The sequence below is a fragment of the Leguminivora glycinivorella genome, chromosome 24 (assembly GCF_023078275.1).
Source record: "Leguminivora glycinivorella isolate SPB_JAAS2020 chromosome 24, LegGlyc_1.1, whole genome shotgun sequence".
Taxonomy (NCBI): domain Eukaryota; kingdom Metazoa; phylum Arthropoda; class Insecta; order Lepidoptera; family Tortricidae; genus Leguminivora; species Leguminivora glycinivorella.
The window spans coordinates 7,451,696-7,479,100 of NC_062994.1; the positions used below are offsets into that span (position 1 = coordinate 7,451,696).

At 37.0% G+C, this 27,405-nt stretch overlaps 2 protein-coding genes across 3 annotated transcripts; one reads left to right on the plus strand and one right to left on the minus strand.

The window, feature by feature from the left end:
- Positions 1-957: 957 nt before the first annotated feature.
- On the minus strand, positions 958-26,551 carry LOC125238633 (acyl-CoA Delta(11) desaturase-like). Its single transcript, XM_048145997.1, has 4 exons — positions 26,458-26,551; positions 24,709-24,909; positions 22,185-22,521; positions 958-1,453 (listed from the first exon to the last, which is right to left on the minus strand). Exons 2-4 carry the CDS (start codon positions 24,899-24,901, stop codon positions 958-960), a joined length of 1,026 nt encoding a protein of 341 aa, XP_048001954.1. The 5' UTR covers positions 24,902-24,909; positions 26,458-26,551.
- LOC125238634 lies at positions 2,836-18,294 on the plus strand. Of its 2 annotated transcripts, XR_007178456.1 has the most exons (4): positions 2,836-3,122; positions 12,825-12,959; positions 13,118-13,208; positions 18,196-18,294. XR_007178456.1 is itself a non-coding variant. In XM_048145999.1 (2 exons), exons 1-2 carry the CDS (start codon positions 2,841-2,843, stop codon positions 18,220-18,222), a joined length of 309 nt encoding a protein of 102 aa, XP_048001956.1. In that variant the 5' UTR covers positions 2,836-2,840; the 3' UTR covers positions 18,223-18,287. The 2 variants fall into 2 exon arrangements, 1 of the variants encoding a protein (XP_048001956.1); XM_048145999.1 differs by lacking the exons at positions 12,825-12,959; positions 13,118-13,208 and having other exon boundaries at positions 18,196-18,287.
- Positions 26,552-27,405: the final 854 nt, after the last annotated feature.

Consider the following 27,405-nt stretch of genomic DNA (forward strand, 5'->3'; position numbering starts at 1 on the left):
ATATAACAACCTTGCCCCCTTGAAAAACAAATAATATTTATTTACTTTATATAAATAAATAAATTACAATATTTACAATAAAAGACTAGTGTCAAAGGTCAAAAAACCGATTATTTTATACTCAAGTAATTTTATAATGTAACCCAATTTATAGTATTTTATGCAACAGTCGTTTAAAGGAGGTCAAAAAAGACGAGTGGCGTGGGTAACAATTTTATTTGAGGCGAAGCCGAAAATTGTTAATAAAGACGCCACGAGTATTTTTTGACTCAGTTAAACACGGCATCAATACTTTTTCTACGACCATGCACATAGTTTTTAATAGTTCTCTTGAATAACTTTCGTGAAATTCACACTGCTTCCTGTATTTTGACGCAAAGGTTTGCACTGTCAGCGCAGCTGCCTAAAGCCATCCCGCGCACGCGCCCAGTATCGTTATTACAGTGGGTTGCCATGGTTACAGAGCCAAACAATGCGTTTTCAATTTTTTCGTTACTGCGCGCATGCGCGGAAAGCCGACGCTGGCTTTGGGGAATAGACTTTTATGTAGATCTATGCACGACATTGTAAATGACGAATAATTCGGGAGTAGAAAAAATGATAAAATACACGATGGACACATTCAAAATATAATACACTTATACTAAAGTGATGTAGCCAAATATTTCATCAACAATCAAATATATTGATGTTGCTGTATTGTATGTTAATGATTTTATAATTAGAGACATACTTAATAACTGAAAAAAAAACACCCCTGGCAGAACTTGAACCAGACTTCGACACCGGAGTTACGGAGCCACAGAGACTTACCAGATGTGTACCAATTGTTTTATTCCTTCCCTTAATGATTATTGATTGTCAAATGGCTTATAAAAAGCGGACGAATTTATATTGAGATAAGTAAGTTTTTTATCCTCTTCAGCTTTTCTTAACCTTATCCAACAACTCCAAACATCATCGACCTTTACTTGACACTTTAGCGATCTCTTCATGTTCTTTTGGCATATTCTTGTCCCCCCACCCCCAAAGATTAGTCCCATCTCCAGTCCTCTCCACCCTCCTGGCTATCACATCATTTCCAACACTTTTCAATTCATACGCCCACCCAAGCCAGGCGAAAAAATCTATGAAAAGCGTAGTGAAGTTTATAGCATTGTTCCCTAGTTCTGCCGCTCTGTAGTCCCAAGGGAAGACGTGATGAAAGTTATGGTATCCTTCTCCTAAAGTTGCTAAAGATACAGATATGACCTGTGAAGGAGTGATGTTTTTGTCATAAGGTTTGTTGCCGAAGGCGTGCGCGGCGCTGTTGACTAGGAAGGTGAAGTGGAGGGAGGTAATGACGCGCAGGATGTTGAGATGCCAGGCTGAGGCGAAGGTTTCACTCCAGAAGTACATGGGAACGAGGGTTGGCAAGACGAAGCAGATGGTTCCGATGAACGGGGTTGAATATCTGGAAGATAACGTGGAAATCATAATAGACAAGTTTCCAGTCAAATCAGGGGCTCAATTCGGCATGGCGAATTTGACGTTCCACGTTGACTCTCAAATGATAGTGGATTGGATCACGGGTTGTCGAATACGTGCAGCTGTCATCTGGATTGGTACTAGGTTGGGACTAGAGCTCAGGCAATGTACCGGATAAAATTTTTGTAACATTTATTTTTGATGGAGTATTTTTTAAGTTTTGAGTATTTTAAAAGAACGGACTTCTATCTTTGAAATAAATAACATATGACATTTTTATCACCTCGTATCTCCATTTTCACTGTTACTTGAAGTAAAATGTTTTTTTGCTAATAGACGGTCGTCGTCGTGCCAGCTACACCAAAAAATATTTAAAAAAAAATATTGCTTAAAAATATGTTAGATGATTAATCTCTTTGACTCAAAACTTCGCGATACGTCCGAGCCTTTCTAACAAAAAGATAAAATATTCACAAATAACACCTATTTGTAGAAATCCTAAGCACGGCAAACGATTAAATTCCCTTTTTTGGGTCAAACTTGTAATACTGGCAATACTTTTGGTACACACTTTTGGTCTGCATTTTGCTAACGTGTCACGACTCTAGTATTGATTCTACTTTGATTTTACTCTTGTGTCAAAGTGACAGAATGAGATTGCAATTCGAATCATCATATCATTACAAAGATATGAATTGCGTAATTTTACACGAATTTAATCTCTCATGGCCTGACAATACGAACCAAGGCATGCGTTCTCCTGAATGGCACAGTATATAGACTTTTTTGTCGATGGGTATGGCCGCCATGTTTGGTTTATGACACTTAGACGGGGATTTTGTCGTACCAAAGAGTAAATTGCAAGTTTTTTTCGGCACAACTTGGTTCCTCTACTCGTCGCAAGATGGCGTTGGCATTATTAAAATAAACAAGAATGACGTGCATTTGCGTCGGTGTAGACCCATCATGAAAACGTAGATATGATAATTTTATATTTAAAAAAAAGCTAACGTGACATAAATTTGACAAATGTCTAAAAGAAATGTAGTATCTTCTGTGTAATATCTTCTTCCGTGCACGTGTGATTTATTGTTTAGTCAATTTAAATATCACTCTAAGTAAGAACTGTTAGACAAAACACTTTATCTCGTAGCATAATTGTATATTTCAATATATCACAGCCATACATTTTTATATTCTTTCAGGTGATTCAGCTTACCCACAGAGGCAAACACTACTGATGGATGCACTGACTTTTGGATGCACCTGTAGGATCTCCAGAAGCTCGTTATACCGCTTTACAAGTTCGAGCCCGCAACTGTATAGAGCGGTGTTTTGGGCGACTAAAAATCAGTTGGCAATGTTTGTCGTCAATGGAGAAACTGCACTACAAGCCAGCAGCGGCAGCTAAGATCGTTAAAACGTGTTGTGTGCTTGACAATATAGCTAACAAAGCGAATTGTGAACTGCCTCCGCTGAACCGACACGAAGAACAGGAGCAGCAGCAGGAGCAGAGATTAGCGGCGGAGTTTGACGCCCGTCAGCAGAATGCTGATATTTATTTGGCAATGGCTCCTGACAGGTGTTGGCTAAACAAAGAGCTGCAGCTGGGTCGCGCTGCTCGTCAAGCGCTTGTCCGGCAGTTAGCAAATTATGTAAGTAGTTATGGTAGGTCTATTTCAGTTTATAGTTAAGGTGAGCCAAAAAAGCTATATTTTAAGTTCACATCTTAACCATTAGTATAATTATCATTAATTTCATTACAGAACCCATTTTTTCCTAACTTTTGTGTCGTCATGGGAGTGTCGTAAATTAGGTTTCGGGGCTGCTGATTTCAAAATTAATGTTCAATTTGGAATCTGACATTTGACACAAATTCGTCATGGGTATTGCTATATTATATTAGTATAATCAAGAACCATTTAATACTGGACTGACATAGCCCATACAAAAAAGCGTACCCCTAAAAAAAAGCTCAATTTTTGGTTCAAAACTAGATGGCATTGTTTTGCAACCCGGGAGTTGAAAAAAACATAATTTCACCTATATTTTTACTTGTTTTTAGGGTTCCGTAGTCAACTAGGAACCCTTATAGTTTCGCCATGTCTTTCTGTCCGTCCGTCCGTCCGTCCGCGGATAATCTTAGTAACCGTTAGCACTAGAAAGCTGAAATTTGGTACCAATATGTATATCAATCACGCCAGCAAAGTGCAAAAATAAAAATTGGAAAAAAATATTTTATTAGTTTGCCCCCCTACATGTAAAGTGGGGTTTGATATTTTTTTCATTCCAACCCTAACGTGTGATATATTGTTGGGCAGGTATTTAAAAATGAATAAGGGTTTACTAAGATCATTTTTTGATAATGTTAATATTTTCGGAAATAATCGCTCCTAAAGGAAAAAAATGTGCGTCCCCTCTAACTTTTGAACCATAAGTTTAAAAAATATGAAAAAAATCACAAAAGTAGAACTTTATAAGGACTTTCTAGGAAAATTATTTTGAACTTGATAGGTTCAGTAGTTTTTGAGAAAAATACGGAAAACTACGGAACCCTACACTGAGCGTGGCCCGACACGCTCTTGGCCGGTTTTTCCATTTAAATCCTTCCGACATCCGATATCGGATCGGATAAAAACGGACTAAGACAATAGATACTGTATCCCATCAAAAACAAAACTTGTAAAAACACCAAGTCTTCGCAACTCAGTTTGTTCGCGCCCTTTTCATTCATTATCATTCATATCGTCCATCCCGTTCGCTCTTCCTTATGATAGGTTCAACCTCATTTTTATTTGTCGTGTCACCTGCCTTTTTGCCGACCTTCTTAAAAAATATAAGAAAATACGTCAATCTGCTAAACTAAAAGACATTCGATGTCAATGTGAAAAAATATCCGCAACGACGAATAAAGTTATAATTATTAATTAAATAAATAACGATTCGCGAGTGTACACAAGAAAGAGTGAACCAAGTAAATATTCGAAAGGGTGGCCGCCCGCTGAACTGTCGAGAAAACAACAGCAGTAAGTTCGGCACGCATCAATTACCATAATTTTATTTTTCCGTTTTATTTTATTTTATATTACAATAGTTCGTCAGGAACTACGTAATCGCTGGTCCTTCAACACAGTTCTTCTGGCGTAAAAAAGAGTTGAGATCCCTGTAATACCAAGTCGGTTAATTTATTCAGTCCCTAATACTTAAAGGACCTTCTGCCATAAATTATTACGTAGTTTACTAATAGCTATACTTTCGTATTTTGCATTTCTCATGATGCGTCGAATAGCATTCAAATGTATAAGATGAAAACTCGACTCGACGCCGATCGATTCCGCATATGTGGAAGCCAGGCTTTATGGAAAAAGTAGGTTTTTGTGACAACTACCAATAAGATTTTGCCAGGGAGACTAGAGATAAGGAGGAAAGTCTGTCGAAGTAGAACAGTCGCAAAAATGACCGGCTGAGCCTTTATAATTGCAGTTACAAATATCTCCGCTTGGAGCGCATGTCTCGCTCAATGATCAGCGATGTGAGATGACATTAGACGTTCTTTTCTCTAGGCTAATTTCGTCAGACTGAGCAAGTCAAGACGTAGTCCCGTGGTAGTGCGCTGGCTTCGTACGCAGATGTTCTCGGGTTCAATTCTGACAGCGATCTTTCTGTTTTTTTTTTATACATTTATTTTCTTTTTGTGTATTTTATTTGTGTTTATTTATTGTTTTATTCATACAAATGTTAACTTAAGCCCTTTTACATTGTTTGCCCCATCTTAGGATTCTTCAGTAATGTTGTAAGTCTTGCAAATGAAATTTAAAAAAGTTGTAACAAAACAAAAAAATATTTTTGGACATTAAAAAAATAAAATAATTCAAGAAAAATATTAGTAGAAAAAAATAATAAAGGTCTCACCAGGATTTGAACCCGGGACCCCTTGCTCCGTAGGCGGGGTCACTCACTACCGAGAAGGCAAAGAGATTGTCAAACCCTTATGCACCTGCGATTGCAGCGCCACCTATCTTTTCTTTTATATGTGCACTTCTGATACTTAAAGAGGTTGCTCCTTTATTTCTATTCTTCATGGATTTTGCACATTCAAAAATCTTTAAATAATACTCAACTCGTTTCGGTCGCACTCGTACAAATATAGGATTGGTGCGAGCGAGACGGAGATTGATTGTCAACATGATATCTATCATAATCATAAACACTATTCGAAATGGCCTCATTTAAAATATAAATTTGAAATATATTGAAAGTAATATTACTAATCATTGACGTCACGCTCAAAATGAAAGCGATAGAAAATTTGACAGTATGGTACTCTTTTGGATGACTGTCATAATTCAAAATAAGAACGATGCCGATGGCTTGCGTTGTAAACAGGGACTGAAACATGACACGGGCCCCTAGCGTCATCTATATACTTTTTACTGTATCATTTGTAATGCCGTTGAACTACCGCGTGCGTATTTTTAGGGTTCCGTAGTCAACTAGGAACCCTTATAGTTTCGCCATTAATTTCTCAATTATTTATTTACTCATGCATAAACTTACAGCTAGGGTGCCAAGGCGCTTATGCGGTAGATACAAAATATCATTTTATACACTCATAACTAGTACATTACAATTAAGGTTCAAACCAAACATCAGAAAAATATCAGAGGTCATTACAAACAAATGAAATAATTGAAGATGTCAAACTTAAACCTAAGTGGATGTCATACCGATTAATATCAACTATTTTCTAATTTTTCAAAAAAAAAAACATTTATAAAGTTTAGGAATTTTCCAACGAAGACTCCGATTCTGTCGTAGTATATATCAGCATCATGATTAAAATTTAAAAACTCATTAAACAGTGCGAGAGCTCTAGAAGTGGGAGCGTTCTGTGCCCGACGGGTACGAACCACACCGCGCGCGAACAAAGGTCTACGTCTACGCACCCCGCCCTCCCTGGCGTCTTCCGCACATAGACGCGCCTGGGGCACAAACAGACCAATACGTCCAAGGACAGTTGGATTGTCAACCTTATTATTGAGCAATTGGTAGAAGTGCACCGCTAGTAGTATCTTGCGCCTTAACTGGAGAGTATTTAAGCCCACCATACCAGTCACAAACAGAGAGGGAAAGAGAAACGGATAGTACCCATACTGTCTTTTATAAAGAAATCTTGCAAATTTTCTTTGGATCTTTTCCAACATTATGGTGTACTTTTCTTCATCCGGATCCCACACCGTGGACCCGTATTCCAATATGCTGCGTACGTATGCATTGTATAAAACCTTGGGTACTAATCTGTTTTTAAACTGTGAGCTGACTCTCATTATGAAACCCAAAGTTTTGGTTGCACGCTTGCATATGGCAGTTATGTGCGAACGGAAGTTAAGTTCCCTGTCCATATTTATGCCTAGATCACGTATTTCCTGCTCTCTTGCTATGTCCGCGCCACTTAAATGGTAAGAAGAACTAATCGGTGTTTTGGCTCTTGTAAATGTAATAACCTTACATTTACTCTCATTAAAGAGCAGACGGTTAGCTCTACTCCATTCAGCAACAGCGTTTATATCTAGCTGTAATTTGCCGCAGTCGCCAACGTTATGGACCTACTTACTTACTTACTTACTGCGATGGCTCAGCGACCCGAAGTGGATCTTGGCCTCCGACACTAGATTCCGCCATTCGCTCCTATCCTGTGCAATCTGATGCCACTCAGTCACTTGAAGGTCACGCAGGTCTTTCTGGACCTCGTCGATCCATCGGTACCTGGGCCTTCCGACCGGCCGTTTTTCAGTAGATCGCCACAAGTGAGCTCTTTTGGCCGCACGAACGTTATGGACCTGCATAAATATTTTAAGGTCGTCAGCAAACATGAGACATCTTGCATACTTTGTAACCTTCGGCAAATCGTTTATCATTATGAGAAACAATGTTGGACCAAGAGTGCTCCCTTGGCTCACTCCAGAGCGTGTATAGAATGGCTGGGATTCGTGGCCTGGAAGTACTACAAACTGTGTTCGACCTCCAAGGTAACTGGCAAAAAAACGCAGGAGTTGTGGCACAAATCCCAATTGGGCGAGCTTTTGTAACAAGATGTCATTATCGACTAAATCAAAAGCCTTTTTGAAGTCGAAATATGCTGCGTCGACCTGTCTGCGCGCATCCATAGCCGCGAGGACATATTCAACAAAGGCAACGTGATTAGTCGTGGTAGATCTGCCTGTACGGAAGCCATGCTGGGAGTCGTCCAGCAGACCAGTTATTTGTCGTCTTATTTGGTAATCGAGTATCGACTCAAACAACTTACCAAAAACGGGCAGAACAGCAATCGGCCTGAAATTAGTTACATCTGAGCCCGAAAGGGACGCAGACGTTGAACCTCCCTTGGGAATAGGTGTGACTCTTGATACTTTCCAACGTTTAGGAAAGGAGGCTTGCTTCAAAGACAAGTTATATATGTGTAGAAGAGGTGCTTTTAGGACAGATATGCAGTCAATCGCCAAAAATGGGGGAATGGCATCAGGGCCGGCTGCAGACCGAGGCTTGAGTCTTTTAGTTGCACGAAGCAATTCCCATTCCTCCACTCTATCTACAGCGACCCTTCCAACTCCACCCAGACCTCTCGCACTCTGTACAGCATCTTCAGCGTCTAGCCGCGGCACCTCAGTATGGAACACAGAGCTGAAGTATTCGGCAAAGGCTTCAGCCGCATCTTGGCCCCTTACGAGGTTATCTTTAGAGAAGAATTCCTTGTAAGGTATCTTCGCCTTGCGCTTTTTTTTTCACAAATTGCCAGAATTTGGTTGGGTGGTTTATGATATCATCTTCTATATTTTTTAGGTATAGTCGATACGTGTGGTCGACCAAAGTTTTAACATGCCCTCTGTAGTACCTGTATAACTCCTTATTGTATACAGCACCAGACTTTTTAAATTTTTTTAGGTGGTAATACTTAAGCTGTATGTTTCGGACAATTTCTGGAGTGTACCAATCCGGGTACGTATATTTACCTACACGGGATTTTTGTTGTTTTTTATATGGAACGAATTTTAACATACACTCGGTCAACTTAGAATATAAAACCTCTGTGGCCTGCTCAACTTCCTGGCAGTTATTTACCTCAGCCCAGTCTATATTAGCCAATGCAGCATATAGCGCACTAAGATCTGCCTTGCGGAAATCCCATGCAGGCATTGCAGTCGAAGGAAATTTTCCTATAGACTGTTTCTCACTTTCAGAGGGCAACGAGTGCCCATATATACGATGTGCGTGCATCAACGCCAAATTAACCTCAAGCGGCGGGTGATAGGCGTCCATCGGAACCAGAGGCTCCACTTCATCAGATACACTAATGTTATCAGAGTCACGGTCGAACAATACAAAATCAAGGAGGCCGCCATGCTGGTTAATAATATCATTGCATTGACGTAGTCTACCAAACTCTAGAAATAATTCAAATTGCGCTTTTACATTATTCGAACAGGAATTTAAATTAAAATCACCAATAATGCAAATGGTTAATTCAGAGTAGTTGCAAAGTACATTCTCTAGACATGTTAAGACTCTAAGGTATTGATCGTCTTTGTAGTTAGGTGGTAGATATACCACGCAACACATAAATTTTATATTTTTCTGGGTGATAATACATACTAACAATTCCATGTCCTCCGTGATGCCATCAATATCTGTTACTAGACGGATAGAGTAGGAGTTACGTACCATGCCATGTCTGTCTGTCCGTCCGTCCGTCCGTCCGTCCGTCCGTCCGCGGATAATCTCAGTAACCGTTAGCACTAGAAAGCTGAAATTTGGTACCAATATGTATATCAATCACGCCAATAAAGTGCAAAAATAAAAAATGGAAAAAAATGTTTTATTAGGGTACCCCCCCCTACATGTAAAGTGGGGGCTGATATTTTTTTTCATTCCAACCCCAACGTGTGATATATTGTTGGATAGGTATTAAAAAATGAATAAGGGTTTACTAAGATCGCTTTTTGATAATATTAATATTTTCGTAAATAATCGCTCCTAAAGGAAAAAAATGTGCGTCCCCCCCCCCTCTAACTTTTGAACCATATTTTTAAAAAAATATGAAAAAAATGACAAAAGTAGAACTTTATAAATACTTTCTAGGAAAATTGTTTTGAACTTGATAGGTTCAGTAGTTTTTGAGAAAAATACAGAAAACTACGGAACCCTACACTGAGCGTGGCCCGACACGCTCTTGGCCGGTTTTTTTTAACACGTTCACTGTGAAACAGGTCATTCTGACCCTGTTCTGGACTTCCCCCTGGTGCGGCGACAGAAATGCGCAACTTTACCCTGGTGCGAAGCCCATATCATTGTTATATTTTATTATTTTTATATAGTCAAGTATACGTTTATATTTATCATTTTACACTCTATTTGACAGCATATAAATTAATAAACAGGTCACATATGTCCTGTTCGCACCAGTCTTAGACTTTTGTTATTCAGTGCGGAACAGGGCCTTTAATGACCTGTTACGCACGACCTTGTATAGCACTGGAGCAAAGTGCAAAATGCATTAGTGTTGTTACCATATTATCAATCCACGCGTTATTTTGTGGTGAAAAAATGTGTTTCGATTGTTTTAAATGAAATTCGTTAAATACAATATAACGCTTTTATACGCAAAACGCTTACAATTTTGCTAAATATTATTACGTAAAAATATATTGTAAAAAGTTCAAATTGCTTGATGCAAAATATTTACTAAAATTTCTAAAAATCGTTTTTTAAATAATGTTAAGAGCAAAGTTAAAAGTTTTGGTTGTATATAAAAATCTGGTTACATTAAAGGTAAAGAAAGTAAGAATTGGATCGATATATTAGTTCGTTTATTTTCCTCATCACTACTAAATCATCGACATTTTTACCTGTGCCCGTTCTGGCTGTGCGGCACAAGTCAATTTTGACCTGTTAATTAATTCGTCTATAAAATCTAAACGAACAGTCATCAACTTCGGCGAAGACAGTATTGTGTAGATTAGTTATTAGAATAAATATTGTTTCAATAAAATTTAATAAATGTGTATCTGGTAAAGGTATTTTAGGTAAAATATGAAACCCTCCTTACAAGCTGTAATTGACTTGTACCGCACAGAGAGAAAGCTCAATACAGGACTCTCATGGGTTGTAACGCACTGAGAGCGAGTTCACAAAATCCGGCTCCGCAGTGAACGTGTTAAATAACGACATTTTTATTCAAATGACACTCTTAGTGACATCTAGCGACATAGATTGACGGCTGCCAGCTGGGGTACGTTATTTAGTATGGACTCTGCTGGTCCTGTATTAAATGGTTCTTGGTATAATGTAAAATACCCCATAATGGACGGTGATACCATTATGGACAAATCCTTAAAAATAATAATTTGAAATTAGTTCCTAAAAATTGACGGCATTGTACCATAAACAAGAGTAATAGAGCTGCTTAATTTTGACGTTTCATTTAATTCGGTTATTTCTGAAGGATTTGGCGGCTAGATAAAAGTCATCAGTTTACTGAAAAAAATATTAGTAAAAATTCTCATTAAATAAGGTTGCTAAGAGAGTAGAGTTCGTGTATAAATTAATAAAAAAAAAATACTCGGTGTAAACTCGAATGAGTTTTACTTACTGTATTAACCATGAGATAAGGTATAAAACATACTAGTTTGTTACTCCAAAGATATAAAGAAATTGTGTTATTTTGCGAGTGTCCATAACTGGACCCGGAAAACTGCGTACCTCCGTTCCGTGGACAAGGAACAATTTACAAAAACCAAAATTTACAAGAAACAATCCTATGTTAAAATAACCCAAACTAATTTTATTTGGGGTATATAAAATTGTCTCATTGAGTATTAGTTTGCTTTAAATGTAAATTTTTAAACTTATTTCACCGTTCATAATGGGGGATCCATTACTGGAGAACTGCCGTCCATGATTGGAGAAAAAGCACCTTGCTTTAATTTGTTAATTATGAAGAAACCAATAGGAGTATCTATTCTGCAATGCGCTGGAAATGTAAAAGAAAGATAAGACATTCAAGTTTTAACACGTTTAGCGGTAGAATTTTTACATGTTTCAGTGAAATATCGAAAATAGGCAAAATTTCATCTTAAACTGTCCATGATTGGGCCCGTTACCTTATAGTCGTTGGATAAGTTCGGTTCGGTACAAAACTTTTTTCTCTACACTTAAATAGGTTTGTAAAAAAGTTTTCGAATAAAAGTGACGTTATTCTAAAACAAATTTAAAAAAACCGGTCAAGTGCGAGTCGGAATCGCCCACCGAGGGTTCCGTACAAACTTTCAAACTCCCCAGTTAAAATAATCTCACGTTTTCACATACCTCTAACGACTTGACTAGAAGACAAAAGTATAGGTACTAATGAGCATTATTGTGTATAGCGCCATCTCTCGGTGAATTCGCTAACTAATTTGCGCGACCATATTAGTATGTTGGTTTTTCAGGGATTATTCTTTATAATGTTAACCGATTTAAACAATTTTTACTTTATTGGAAAGAATTTGATTTACGTAACATCTCGTATTAATTTCAAGTACTATATACATCCGCAAAGGTGGGTAAATTAAAAGTAAAAATCTGAAAAGTTTTTTGTGAATTAAAAAAAAGGTTTTCAAGATACAAACACGATTATATTTTTCCTGTAATATTTAGCATAAAACAAATGTTTCCTAAAATTTTCATAATTTTTCGTTGGTAAACTTCGGAGATAAGGGGGGGGGAACGGTATTTTTTTTACATTTTCCTTCAAAATTCTTTTTTTTTCCACAACAAAATTTTTTTTAAAATAGTTTATTTACGTTCAATTTGAGCTCTTTCTAACGATACCCCACTTGACCTAGTAACTTGAAATTTACAGTTTGCCCCCCTTTCATTTTGGCCATGTTCTACAATTAAAATTAATAAATTTAAAAAAATTATATGTTCTATTTGTAGAGGTTCACAATGTTCACAACTATTCCAAATTTCAAGTTGATAGCATTAGTAGTTCTCGAGATATTTAGGAATGTGACAGACGGACAGACAGACGGACAGAGTCGCACCATAAGGGTTCCTGTTGTACCTTTTTGGTACGGAACCCTAAAAATGATATTGCGCTACCTCTTTCTTAGTTTGCCCCTTCTATTCGGGCCCCGTAACGCCTAGGGTTCTGTTGCCTACGTATTGACTTATTGAGGTGGCGTTCTTTTGTGACATGTCGAAACCTGCGCTGTTCTGATGTTGGAATCCATGAAGAGTTGAGGATTTTTTAGCAACTCAAGCATTTTCTCTTGTAAATTAACACTAATTAACTTGTAAATTTATTTTTTATGTTACAGTGATTCTTCATCGGACCAAGGCCGATTTGTCCAGGACCAATTTTCGGATCTCCTGGGCTTCCTGGAACAAGGACTAGTGATTGTTTCGAGGAGCTGTCATGGTGTTGGCTCTTGATATTTTATCGTGAAACGCAGGTATCCTTTCAATTGCTAGTTTTTCAATTCCACATTCGACGTTCAAATACAACTTTGCCCCCTTGTATAACAAATAACTATTACTGCCAAGTGCCAAGCCCTTTGCACACGCCAATGGTTGGAAACTTCTGATTTATTCGTGATCATTATTATTGCAGATTTAATGATGAAGGCGCGTCGGAACCCAAACGTCAAGAATCGCCGACGTTCACAGAAGCAGCTACAATGAGCGGAGAATCTGAGAGCCAGGTAATAAGTTTAACAAAATTGAAAATATCTGTGTATCTACAATGCCAACAATAGAGGAAAAACGACTTAACCCTTTAATGCACAGCGATGTATATATGCATCATCTATTTTTGACTGTAATGACAGCATGTCAAAATACAAATTTGAATTAATCTTTGTCAAGGTCATGCATTTAAGGGTTAAATTTATAAAAATAAAAGCTTGAATTCATAAAAAAATACTGAACTGATTAGTTGAAAAGAGTTATGTCCCTTTTTTAACAGACTTTTTTTATCGAAAATAAAGGAGGTTATATAATTATTAGGGTTCATGTTTTTCTTTAACTTTACCGCTGTTCCAAATCTCAAGGAAGGGGGTTCTCAATTCGTCTGTATTTTTTTTGGTTTTAGGGTTCCGTACCAAAAAGGTACAAAAGGAACCTTTATGGTCCCACTCTGTCCGTATGTCTGTCTGTCTGTCATATTTCTAAATATCTCGAGAACTAGGTAATTTTGCTATCGATTTGAAATTTGGAACAGGTATGAACATTTTTAACTTCTAATGGCAAACTGTAAATCATGTCAAGCTACTACGTCAAGTGGGGTATCGTATGAAAAAGCTCAAATTGTACATATCAAAACTATTTTTAACCGCCGCCTCAAATCTGTCAAGGAAGGAAGGTTCTAGGGATGGTCAGAGGGCGCTGCGAGTCCTTGTATAGATTACTCATATGAGAGATAATTTCGACCTCAGCATCTGTGACCTGGGTGGCCGAGCGGAAATAGGCATCTGCCGCGATTGCAGGGTACGTTGGTTCGATTCCAGCCTCAGGCACTGGAGGCCTTGGTCACTTTTTCTTTCATATGTGTAATTTATTTCGGTTTTAAAAACTAATCAGATTTAAAATTCAATTTTCTAAAATTCAATAAAAAATTCATTGGTCTCTATAGGTGTACCACAGGGATCAATATTGGGGCCTTTCCTGTTCCTTATCTACATAAATGACTTGCCATTCCTTGTAAAGACCCACCATGATATAGTATTGTTTGCAGACGACACCTCACTTATTTTCAAACTCAAACGACAGCAACAAGCTCACAGTGATGTAAACAATGCTATATCTCTAAAGTAGTGAACTGGTTCAATGCTAATAATTTATTATTAAATGAAAAAAAGACTAAATGTATTAAGTTTGTCACTAATAGTAACGTAAGGAATGAGCAAACAAGTGTCGTTGTGAAGGATGAGGAATTAGAACTGGTAGATAGTACAGTTTTTCTTGGTATAACTTTAGATTCTAAACTTCAGTGGGGTCCCCATATTGTTAACCTCTCGAATAGACTTAGTTCTGCAGCTTTTGCAGTGAGCAAGATCCGTCAGTTAACAGACGTGAAAACAGCTCGATTAGTTTATTTTAGTTACTTTCACAGCATTATGTCATATGGTATTTTACTTTGGGGCAGTGCTTCAGAGATAAATACCATATTTATTCTGCAGAAGAGGGCTATTCGAGCAATATATAAAATGAACCATAGAGACTCACTTAGAGATAAATTTAAGGACATTAATATAATGACAGTGCATTGTCAATATATTTATGAGAATATTATGTATGTACATAAAAACATTTGTAATTTTAAGAAAAACTGTGATGTACATAATATAAATACTAGAAATAAACATAAACTCGCGGTGCCCTTCACACGGCTCTGTAAAATTAAAAAATCATTCATGGGTAATTGTGTTCGATTTTATAATAAACTTCCGAATCATATTACTGACTTGTCAATTAATAAATTTAAGAATCATGTAAAGCGTGTACTCATTTCCAAAGCTTATTATACAACACAAGACTACATGAATGATAAAACAACGTGGGATTAATTGTTATTCGAAATGGTTTCTTATTTTTACGTTTTTTATTATTATTATTGTTGATGAAATTAATATTGTATTTTTTTGGACATTGGATTTTTCCTAGAAATATTCTAGACATGTATTTTTATATATACATATACCTAATTATATATTTTTTGTTTAACGATTATTTTTATATGAAATTGTATATTATAGACTCAATATTATTATGAACAATAATTTACAACAATAAATTGCTCTGATAATTAGGTTAGATTAAGATCATAATATATATGTAATGAACTATTCATAAGAGCTTGTAACTAGGCCTACATGAATAAAGATATTTTGAATTGAATTGAATTGAATTGAATTTAACCACCCTTGCGGATTTTATCGAACAGATCGAACTACAAATGAATACGAGATTATATGTAAAAAAAATCTCTTCTAAATTAAGATTAAACTATGCAAATGAGTTAACATTAAGAAATAATTATCCCTGAAAAACTAACATACTAAACAGGTCGCGCAAATTAGTTAGCGAATTCACCGATACCTATAGGTAATTATAGTCAAATCTTTAAAGTTATAGGTACATATATGAGATACATGAGATTATTTTAACTTTTGTAAGTTTGTACGGATACTACTCAGTGGGCCAGTCCGACTCGCACTTGACCGGTTTCTTTATGTTGTCGATTTCTCCGTTGTTACAGGACCGATTTCATTTTTTTTTGATTGAATGTATATATGTATACAGATTTGAGATTAGTCCTATTTTTATCAAAACCCAGTTCTGATGATGGGATCCTGGAGAAATCAAGGCAACTCCTCGAATCTTGAAGGCATACATGTGGTGATTTTTGTGTTTTTATAAGAACAGCATGCATATACGTACGGAACAGTGACATTTGGTGCAGTGGAACTGCTGATGATGGTCAGAACGGAACTCCTCAAGTCTGAAAGGCACACTCATAGTGACTTTGGTATTTTTATAAGAACAGCATGCATTTATGTTCAGAACAGTGGAACTCAGTGCAATGGAACTGATGATGATGGAAATGGATCAGAATGAAACTCCTCAAATCTGCACGGCACACTTACAATGAATTTGGTATTTATATGAGAATAGCTTTAATTTAAGTACATTCATAACAGTGACATTTGGTGCAGTGGAACTGCTGATGATGGTCATAAAGGAACTCCTCAAATCTGGACGACACACTTATAGTGACTTAATTTAGTATTATTATAAGAACAGTATGCATTTACGTTCAGAACAGTGGTCGCGTTAGAGCTCGCGGGTTCGAACCCCGGATCGCACTAATGAGGTTTTTGGAATTTATGTGCGAAATGTCATTTGATATTTGCCAGTAGCTTTTCGCTGAAGGACAGCATCGTGAGGAAACCGGGTAATCCTAATAAAGCCCTAATTACCCATCGGGTTGGAAGGTCAGATGGAAGTCGCTTTCGTTAAACTAGTGCCTACGCCAAATCTTGGGATTGATTGTCAAAGCAGACCCCAGGCTCCCAAAGACCATAACTTTAATGTATTCAGGTATACATATATTGGTTTTTGTGTTATTATAAGAACAGCATGCGTTTACGTACGGTCGACTACAAAGAGATGTATACACTTTTTCAGCTTCTTGCATCGTAATAAGGTGAGAAATGGATACATCTCTTTGTAGTCGACCGTACCGAACAGTGACATTTAGTGCAGTGGAACTGCTGATGATGATCAGAACGGAACTACTCAAATTTGAACGAGACACTTATTATGACTTTGGTTTTAGGATTCCGTACCTCAAAAAGGAAAAACGGAACCCTCATAGGATCACTCGTGCGCCTGTCTGTCCGTCTGTCACAGCCTATTTTCTCCAAAATTACTTGAGTTTGGGGTTGGTGCAGTGGAACTGCTTATGATGATCAGAACGAAACTTCTCAAAGACGACACAAAAGGATCTTTGTTTGCTAAGCATATTGAGTTTTTAACTCAAATTTTGTCAAACTCGATTTCTTATAGGTAGTCGGATATTGGATTCATGACGAATTGAGGGAACTCCTTAAACCTTAACGGTAGGTATACGTTATTGATGTATTCATTTGTATTTCCATCAAATAACCAGACATTGAAAGCAGTTTTAAAAAATACACATTTCTACACAACATGGAACTTGACTGTACTTAAAATAAATTATTTAATACCATGCACGAAATAAAGCATCAGATAAATATAAGGAAAACATGGATAGAAGTTATTTTTAAATACAAATTCTATTTAATTCGTCAGGTAGAAATATATAAAGTAAATGAGTTGAACGTGACGTCACTCAATTCGATTTCATATTAGCAAAACGTTAAAATTCGTTTTGACAGTTCTTAAAGGGAAGCTGATTTGACTAGGAGGCAAGTAGCCTATTCAACATTCGTAAGTACCTTTCACCAGAACTCCAAAAGCGGCGGTTTTTTAGGGTTCCGTACCAAAAAGGTACAAAAGGAACCTTTATGGTGCCGTTCCGTCCGTCTTGTGTGTCCGTCCGTCTGTCACATAACTTAATATCTCGAGAACTACTTATATTACGGCTTTTTAACCGGAGCTACAGTCCGGTCTGGGAGAAAGCGAAAGCGCAACTTGGCATGTATTAAGTGCAAAATAGCAATAGAGTGCGATGAAAAAACATTTTCCCCTCACTAGCTCGGAAACACGTGTTTTGTCCTTTAATACCAGCGGGTAAAAACGCATTTTATCCACTAGTGGGTAAAGTAATTTGACCTTGAATAAAGTCAAATTAACTGCTTTAAAATTGATAAATGTAGGTGAATCTAGTAATAAAGATGATTTACCACCTGTGGAACTACTGGAAGCAGTGATAAACGCATTTTTTGCGTTGTAGTTTCCTCGCTATAGTGAGGGGAAAAGTTTTGTGTTACACTCGGGTGCAAATGTATTTTACTTCTCGTGTTTTAAAACACGCAAGTTTAGAGTTCTATTCTCGAACCACTCACTTCGCTCGTGGTTCAACTATAGAATCCTTTCACTTGCTCATTTTTCAATTCCACACTCGGCGTTAAAATACAACTTTGCCCCCTAGCATAACAAATAACTGTTAATTAATGTTCATTGACTATATCACCATTATTACAGGAATGCGGAGCACCTTGCTACTACTAAAATGGAGAACCCGGACCTGTTAGCGACATGGAACTGACCAGGACCGTCGTGGGCTCCTCATGTGCCACCCCGGATACCTTTTCTGATTGTGGTGTTTACAGTACAGTAGTGTACATATTCATGAAAAAAAAATTGTAGGTACTTTTTTTACATTTTTAAAAAACGCACTCTGCATGGTTTTGGAGTTTCGACTTCGTGCTAGATAAAAACCCCCAGGCAAGAGCAAACAATTTTTTTTCCTAGCCTATATTTGTGACCCACTGCAAAGGCCTCTCTTTTCTTCCGCCACCCATCACGTTTTGCCGCCTGCTTCGGCTAGCCGCAGCAAAATACGTCGAGGTCATCTCGCCTCGTTTTTTTTGGTCTACCTCTGCCCCGACTAGTCGGGTGATGTCCAGTTAGCAAACTATACACCCTGTTTCTATTTTAAATTATATGTGTTGTATTCTTTTCTTGTACAATAAAGTGTTTACTTACTTACTTTTTTGAATTCCGTTAACTTTAAGGGAAGGTTCTTTAGATTAAATATGATTAATTTCTCAAAAAAGCTAGCGTCTTGACTGTTACGTTACGTTTACCGAGTTTGAAAAAATAATAGTTATTTGTTTTACAAGGGGGCAAAGTAGTTGTTTATCTGGACGTGCCAATATTGATACCTGAGCAAGGGAAAGATTTCAATATTGAACCGCGAGCGTAGCGAGTGGTTCAAAAAGTGGAATCTTGAGCGTTGCGAGGGTATCGAGGCACGAAGGTAAAAGGAACTTTGCCACCGACTATAGATATAGAGCAGCGAAGTGGTCCAATGATAGCAACCTTCCCCTAATAACTCTTTCATTAGATTTTTATAATATTAGGTAAAAGACATGGAGACAGCCAATTTTTGGCTTCACTTTTTAACGTGCTAATTCTATTGAGCCAGGTTTCTGGGCTCTCTGGTGATTCTGTGTTTTAAACACATCTTTAGAATAAAAGCTTTACCTTATGTCAAAAAAGTATTTTATTTGAATAAAGGTATTTTGAAGATACCTATTTTGCATTTTGTATTTCAAATACCTTTTTCTAAAACTATTTTGTATTTTTATTTGAAATAGGTAAAAAACCAAAGTATTTGCATTTTGTATTTAAATACATTGCTGGAGAGCATCACTTTGTTTTTCTGTCAATGAAAAGAAGAATATAGTAACTATGTATGAAGTCCATGTAGAGGCACTGCGTTTCAATATTAAGTATCAGTGTGAGATAAGATTTTTCAAAATAATAGTCACGATATTTGTTTAATTTGATAGTCACGTGTATTTAAATTGTAGTAAGTATCTACATTAGTTCAGAGTTTATTGCTGGGTGTGGCCATACTGTAGATAGAGCTCTTTCTTGTACTGTGCCCTTAGGTTCCCCCTTTGTAATAATTGCAGTGGTTCTTCAAATCATACATGCGGTAAATAATGCGGTCGTGGCACGGAATATCTACTAGCTGAAGAAGAGTTACTGTCAAAGTAAAATGTGTAATCACAGTGCCTATACTGCTATCTCTCGACACAGGCTTAAAACTTTTGAACCACAGTTTTGAAAATTTGACCCATATTCTTAGCTTGATATGAGTTAAAGTGTAAAATACTAATATTGGCGCCATCTAGCCGAGCACCCCCAAAGGTGTAAAGCCATCTAAGCCACCGTACCTTTTTCTTTATAGTTCTGAGTTTGGCCGTTTTCTTCCTATCTGTCTATACGGAGTTATATAATTGTCTTCCCCTGTTGTAAATAGCAATAGTAACAATAGTTGTGGAGTATACAGATGTATGCGACTAAATAAATGTACAAATGTGTTCTGTGACACAAACATTTAAGACATCAAATAAAGTTTAACGAAGCTTGTTCAGTTGTTTTATTGGGCATATTCTATTATATTTACGATCGAATGCAAAAGTATCTCCAAATGTGGTGTTACCATAGGTACAATATTTTGTGTTGTAGAATTAATTTGCCAGTGTAAAATACTAACGCAACAAAGAGTTTGCACATTTTTGTCAATATTTTTGTAGGTAAGTGCGTACTATACTTTGTCAAACAAGTGTGTCAGTAAACAAGAACAAAGAAAACTATATGCATCCTTTTCTTTAGGGTGCTATAAAAATACAACTGTATTTGTATATCGGCAGCAATATTGTGGGCATGGTAATCACATTGAATTTTAAGCGTAGCGAGGGATTTCGATAATAGTAGGTATTGAAATGTTAACGCCCAAGATGTAAATTATTAATTATGTGACAGACATTTAAAGGTATGCAAACTCGTTGCGTTAATATTCTGTACTGACAACAAAGTTATCGAACAGAAAATTGTCAGTTTGCTCCCTCGTAGAAAAAAAACAAAGTCCCTTTTTGTGTGGGTGAGGTAAAAAACTAATTTCCGCCTTATACAAATCATTATTATTATCATAATACAAATCATTTATTCTTGATAAATATAAACAATACAAACACATATTTAATAGTTGTGTTTGTATGTCATTGAAATGAAAACATTGGCACAAAAAGGAATTTCAATTGCAGTTTAATGGATTTAACATGTTCAAGCTATTTTGTCAATGTGAATGAGGAGACACACTGACATGTTATCCCGCCGGGCACTGACATTTTAGGCGGCGCCTGTACGTAAGTGTAATAATGGGCATGTCATTGTCGTTCATATGTGTGAGAGAGAGAAAAATATATCTTCTTCTCACTCTCACGTATTAAATTCTTTGTCTGTGCAATGGACTTATAAGGTGGCGCCATCTGTCACAAGCTTCGAGTGTGCCTCCTCATTGAATTTCAATGCAAACCACTAGATACTAGTGTCTGTACAGAAAGTGAGGAGTCGTGAGTCGTGGAATGTATTAGACCCCATACATTTCACGACTCTTCACTTTCCGGTCAGACTCTATGAATGGCGGCTCTGTAGGAGAAAAAAAAATTCAATTTAAGTATTTTGTAAAATGTGTGAATGTACTTACGACTTGATCCGTAAGCGTGGTTTAGAAGCAACTTGAGATTGGGTGACGTGTATATACCTCCTATAATTTGTGGCGTTTATTTCATAATGTGTGGAGCTAGCATTATGTGACGTGTAGATGTCGGTTTCACAAAAATAACGCTTGTCAATAAAGCTTCATTGCTGCTAAAATTCGTTTAATAATAGTCTTTATCGACCATCACCAGTGTAACCTCTTTTTGATAGCCGGTAAATGACATGTTTAGTTCCGCTACTCGCCACCGCATCGTGCACAGCGTTTCCATAGACAAAAAAGTCTAGCGACCAAATCCACATGTACCAAAAGCTGTCAACGGTAAAAAGGACACATGAATCATGTACCGTTTTGCTTAATGTAAAAAACTATAAGCCCTATTGTACTAAGATAAAGTTGATTTTAGATTCATATTTTTTTTCAATTAATACGTTTTGGTTGGCTCAAAACCAACTTGCGATCCGATCTCACATGCGACCATTATCCACAGTTGATTTTGAAATGATACCACTTGACAGTTAGATAACGGTTCGAATAGGGCCCCTTCTTTTTAAGAACTGTCAAAGCGATTTGCTAATATGGAATTACTATGAAATACTGAGGAGTGAAGTCACGGTCAATTCATTGACTTTATATCTTTCTCTTTGACTTATTGAATATAAATTATGTTTAAATATAATCACTGTCTATATTTTTCTTCTAATTATGTGGTGCTTTATTTCGTGTACTGCGTAAAATATTTTTTTTATTTGAAGTATAGGAGACTAGCCTATTGTAGACATAACATTGTATTCAACGACCCTTGGATCACTAGTCCAAAGCTATTCTGCTATTGCTAGCAAAATCTACTTTACTTTTTAATACGGCAATCAGAATCCCATTTAAAACAGTAGGTAAATAATTCCCCTCTTAGTTAATTCTAGATTCGATTGCAGACATTTCTACATGAACTACTTACTTTTTCTGAAACATCAGCACCTTATTCTTCTTAAGATCCGACATATCAATTATCCTCATCCTCTTCTTAGCTTCTGGATGCTTCTTGACTAGCAACCACCCAATATGGGAGAAGAAGAATCCTCTAGTAGCATTATGGGGGTCCCCATCCGTGTCACTGAACTTGTGATGTAGTCTATGATCTCTGGCCCAGTGGAATGCTGAGTACTGGCAGGCAAAGCATTGGAGCAGCATCAGGATGATTTGCAGGGGGAGTTTGGCCTTGTAGGTTCTGTGGGCCCAGAGACGATGGGATCCTGCTGTGGTCCCTAATATGCCTGCTTCGTGGAGAATGATCGCTGAAAAGGATTATCAAGCTTATAGCACTTGCAATATGTATGGGTATTGCAAATTAAAATTAAACCCCAATCAAAATAATTCGTCCATGCACGAAAATGTGTCTTTGATGATTGTCTTTGATGTCTATGTCATCTTTACAGATTGGCTTTTGTATGTAGTGAGTGAATTGAATACTGTCGCCGTGTCTTGCGTGGGCGACGGTCGCGCGACCGTCGCCGTCGCGTCTCATACTTCCATATCGATAAGGTTTGATTTCGTATGCGTCGCATCGCCGTCGCGCGACCATCGCGCGACCGTCGCCCACGCAAGCCACGGCGTGACACTGTTTGACTGATTCCACGTTTCACCCTGCAAGAAACGCAGATACCTCTTGCAAGATATCTCTTGGGGTCATTCCTTGCGCCATGTCAAATCATAGATTAAATTATTTATTTATTTATCGTATGCCATTAAGACTACAATACACTGTATATACACTATAACTAGTTCATAATCTAAATTTACATTCCTATAATCATAATCATTTATTGCAAACCATGGTATACAAAGAGTTGTTTACATAGGTATGGTACACGGGATCACATATATGGCATCCTGGTAGGGAATGGCAATTTTTCTTATACTGTTTAAACAAACATATTTTTGTCAGGCTTAGTCTAAATGAAATATATAATAAAATATATATCTTTAATACATATAATTATTGTGAGTGAGTATCTTCCATGTATTCTCGAATAGAGTAATTATGCTTTTTTTAATCCAATTAAGTAGGTAATGGGCTGCGCTCGCTGCGTTAATCGTCGCTGCGTAATAGTTATTTGTTATACAAGGGGGCAAAGTTGTATTTTAACGCCGAGTGTGTGAAAGGATTGAACCACGAGCGAAGCGAGTGGTTCGAGAATAGAATCCTGAACTTGCGAGTTTTTTAACACACGAGAAGTAAAATACATTTGCACCCGAGTGTAACACAAAACTTTTCCCCTCACTATAGCGAGGAAACTACAACGCAAAAAATGTGTTTATCACTGCTTCCAGTAGTTCCACAGGTGGTAAATCATCTTTATTACTAGATTCACCTACTTTTATCAATTTTAAAGCAGTTAATTTGACTTGATTCAAGGTCAAATTACTTTACCCACTAGTGGATAAAATGCGTTTTTACCCGCTGGTATTAAAGGACAAAACACGTGTTTCCGAGCTAGTGAGGGGAAAAATACATTAAATATAAGAATATCATACCATCCCATACAGGCGATACAGGAGGGGTCAATTCTCCATACAAACGCTCTCGACTATTTCCTCCCTGGTTTTTGAAGATAGAGCAGTGATTTTTTCAACACAGATTATTATTATTTTTATCTGTGTCGGACCGTTTTGATTTTTTTGATATGTTTCTTTTTAAAGACGCTAGAGCCAATCAAAAATTTCCAAAAACGGCCTTTTTCATTATGGCGCAAAAAAGGTGTGATACTCAAGATTGGTAACAATTAGCCAAAAAAATTAAACGGTCCGACACAGATTATTTAATAGTTGTTCAGACTCTTAAATTCCGTTAAGATTGATTAAGTTTTGAAGGAGGAAACAGTCGAGAGCGGAACCTCGATTTTAAAGATTTTTTCGCAATATCTTTTAGCTGAGTTGTTCTTAATGGACAATTTTTTTCGATAAATCTAGTTAATAACACTAGTATATTTAAATAAAATTCCCAAATTGAAAGGGGGGCTTCTTTTCATTTTAGCATTTTCACTCTTGTAGCGTCTTAATGTATGGGATGGTATGATCTTCTTATCAATCTATGGTCAAATGCGGGTGTCTCTCGATACATTTACTTTTTTTTTTTTTTTTTGGATATACTACGTCGGTGGCAAACAAGCATACGGCCCGCCTGATGTAAAGCGGTCACCGTAACCTATGGACGCCTGCAACTCAAACAGTGTCACATGCGCGTTGCCACCCCATTAGAAACTTGTACACTCCAGCAAAAAGGAGTGTACAAGCTCCTAGGAGGGTTCGGGTTGCCGACGACTCAAAGGACAAGTCCTCCCGTCATCAGCACACCGCACCCTCGCTGAGCTCTGGCAGCCTTACTCACCGGCAGGAACACAACACTATGAGTAGGGTCTAGTGCTATTTGGCTGCAGTCTTCTGTAAGGCGGAGGTACTACTTAGTTTCAAAGTACACTTACCCCATAAAATTGTTGCCCATTTAGTTTCAGTGAACGCCAGATATATTCCGTAAGCCCCAGCCGTGTGAAAATACGCGAACATGGCGATATTGATGTATGATAACTCGAATGTTATCGGCGAGGCCTGAGGCGCGACCAGCCGTTCGCAGGCCACGTTATTTAGACTACTCTCGTCCTCTGCTTTTGGTCTCATTTCGGATTCTGTAAGTAAAGTGTTGGTACAGAGTTTAGTGTGGTGTGGCTGGGCCATTTTTTTTTCAAAGTTGTCCACCCCACTTTTTTTGGATTTGGAAATTTTTATGTGGTTTCCGCTCAGAATCGCGAGCTCCTTCAATTCTAATAGGAGAAAAAAGTGTCCCAAGGTTTTTTTCCATTCCGTTACCATTTTTTCATAAATTTTATATGGCGGTAACGGAATGGAAGGTTCAAAAAAATCTAAAAAATTCTGAGTGGAAATCACATGAAAATTTCCAAATCGAAAAAAAAGTGGGGTGGACAACTTTGAAAAAAAAAATGGCCCAACTGTCCGTGGTGACACTGACACCCGTCGGTTCTGTGGCTCCCTCTGTCGTGATATAATCTCAGTATAGTCCACGCTGCCTATTATAGTCTAGACCTATAAAACAGAACATTTTTAATTACCCAGTTTTTCCTCTGTAGCATACATTATAATGTAATGGACAATGGTAAATACATTGAATCATTTTATTACCATTTTATACCAAGAGATTTGTATCCATGAAAATGAAAGACAATGAAGTCATTAAGGTTTATTAATTAGCAAGGCGAAGATTGAACATTAAAATAAAAACCGGCCAAGAGCGTGTCGGGCCACGCTCTGTGTAGGGTTCCGTAGTTTAGATACAATAAACACCTGCTTATACGGTGAAATTACAAACTTACTTCCGCAATAGTTATATTTTTTTTTTCAAAAACTGTTCAACCAATTATTAAGTTCAAATAATTTTCTTAGAAAGGGTTTATAAAGTTCTACTTCTGACATTTTTTTCATATTTTTTAAACTTATGGTTCAAAAGTTAGAGGAAGGGGGGACACATTTTTTTTTACTTTTGGTGCGATTATTCCGAAAATATTAACAATATCAAAAAATGATTCTAGTAAATCCCTATTCATTTTAAATACCTATCTAACAACGATAGGGTTGAAAAGAAAAAAAATCTCTCTATTAGTTATTTGTTTTACAAGGGGGCAAAGTTGTTGTTTAATCGCACGTGCCAATATTGATACCCAAGCAAGCGAAATATTCCAATAATAAACCGCGAGCGTAGCGAGTGGTTCAAAAAGTGGAATCTTGAACGATTCGAGGGTTTCAAGGCACGAAGGTTAAACAAACTTTGCCACCGAGTGAAATACAAAATTTGTCACCACACCGATACGAACCAAATACTGTCTATAAAACATCAAACTAATCAAATCTATCAATTTATTCAATATTTATAATTCAAAAACATTTATATAGGTAAATAAACTCTACCAGCCAGATTAAGACATCAAGTTAAAATTTCTATAACATTACTTTGCACTCTTGTGAATAAAATGTAATTTTGTTATCTATTTTCGAATAGCAAAGAAAGCCTTTACCAGTTGGTGAGGCGTAAACGCTTTTTGTATAATTACCCACTTACTGAGAAAGCCTGATGAAATTGTTTTAAGAACATATTTTTGTTAATGTATGAAGGGACACACGGTTTATTATTAGAGTATTTATACCTCTATAAAAATACTTACGATTAAAATTTCACTTCAACTCTCAATAACCTTACAGGCAAAAACTAAAAGGTCCAGAACAAAACTAACTACGTTATAAATACCATCTAGACTGAACTATATACAACTAATGTCCATGTCTTCTAGATATATTTAATAAGGCTTAGGTACCTGCCATTATATAAAGGTAGGTTAATTTTACACAATTACAGCGCGACATGGTCATGTTGTTTGAATAATTTTTCAAACAAATTATTCAAGTTAATAATAAGTTTTGTTTCATTATTGGTGAATAAGTTTAGATTTTTCAAATACAAAACAGTACAATACAACATAATAATAACCTAACCTAACCTAACCACAAAATTAAAAATTTGAAAAACCCCCGACCGCGACATAGTAGACCGATTTTCATGAAACATGGCTAAGAACACTCCCGACTAACTAACCTTTCAGACAAAAAAAAACAAACTAAATCTTGATCAGTTCATCCGTTCGGGAGCTACGATGCCACAGACAGACACACACACAGACATACAGACAGACAAACAGACAGACACGTCAAACTTATAGCACCCTTTATTGCAATTGCTTTATTTTAAAAATACTCTTTATTGCACATCCATAAAATACAACAATACAAAATAAAGAAGCAATACAAACGAAGGTAAACAACAGGCAACAACAGTACATACATAATTTCCAAATGGTGTAGATAGAGCACATGAAACTGCTCAAGTAGCTCATCGCCCACACCAGAAGCTGACCTACATCTCACAGTCGACATCTACGACACCCACAGAAGGGAACGAGTAGTGAAATTGTAAACCTGCTACCCGCTGCCGCCACCATTCGTTTTTATCGTACGTCGTTAAAAAAGTGGCATCATCGTTAAGTCAAAAACGGGACGATACTACGGTGAAATCAAGCAAAAAAGTTTCAGCTTCAATATCAATATTGCTTAGTTTA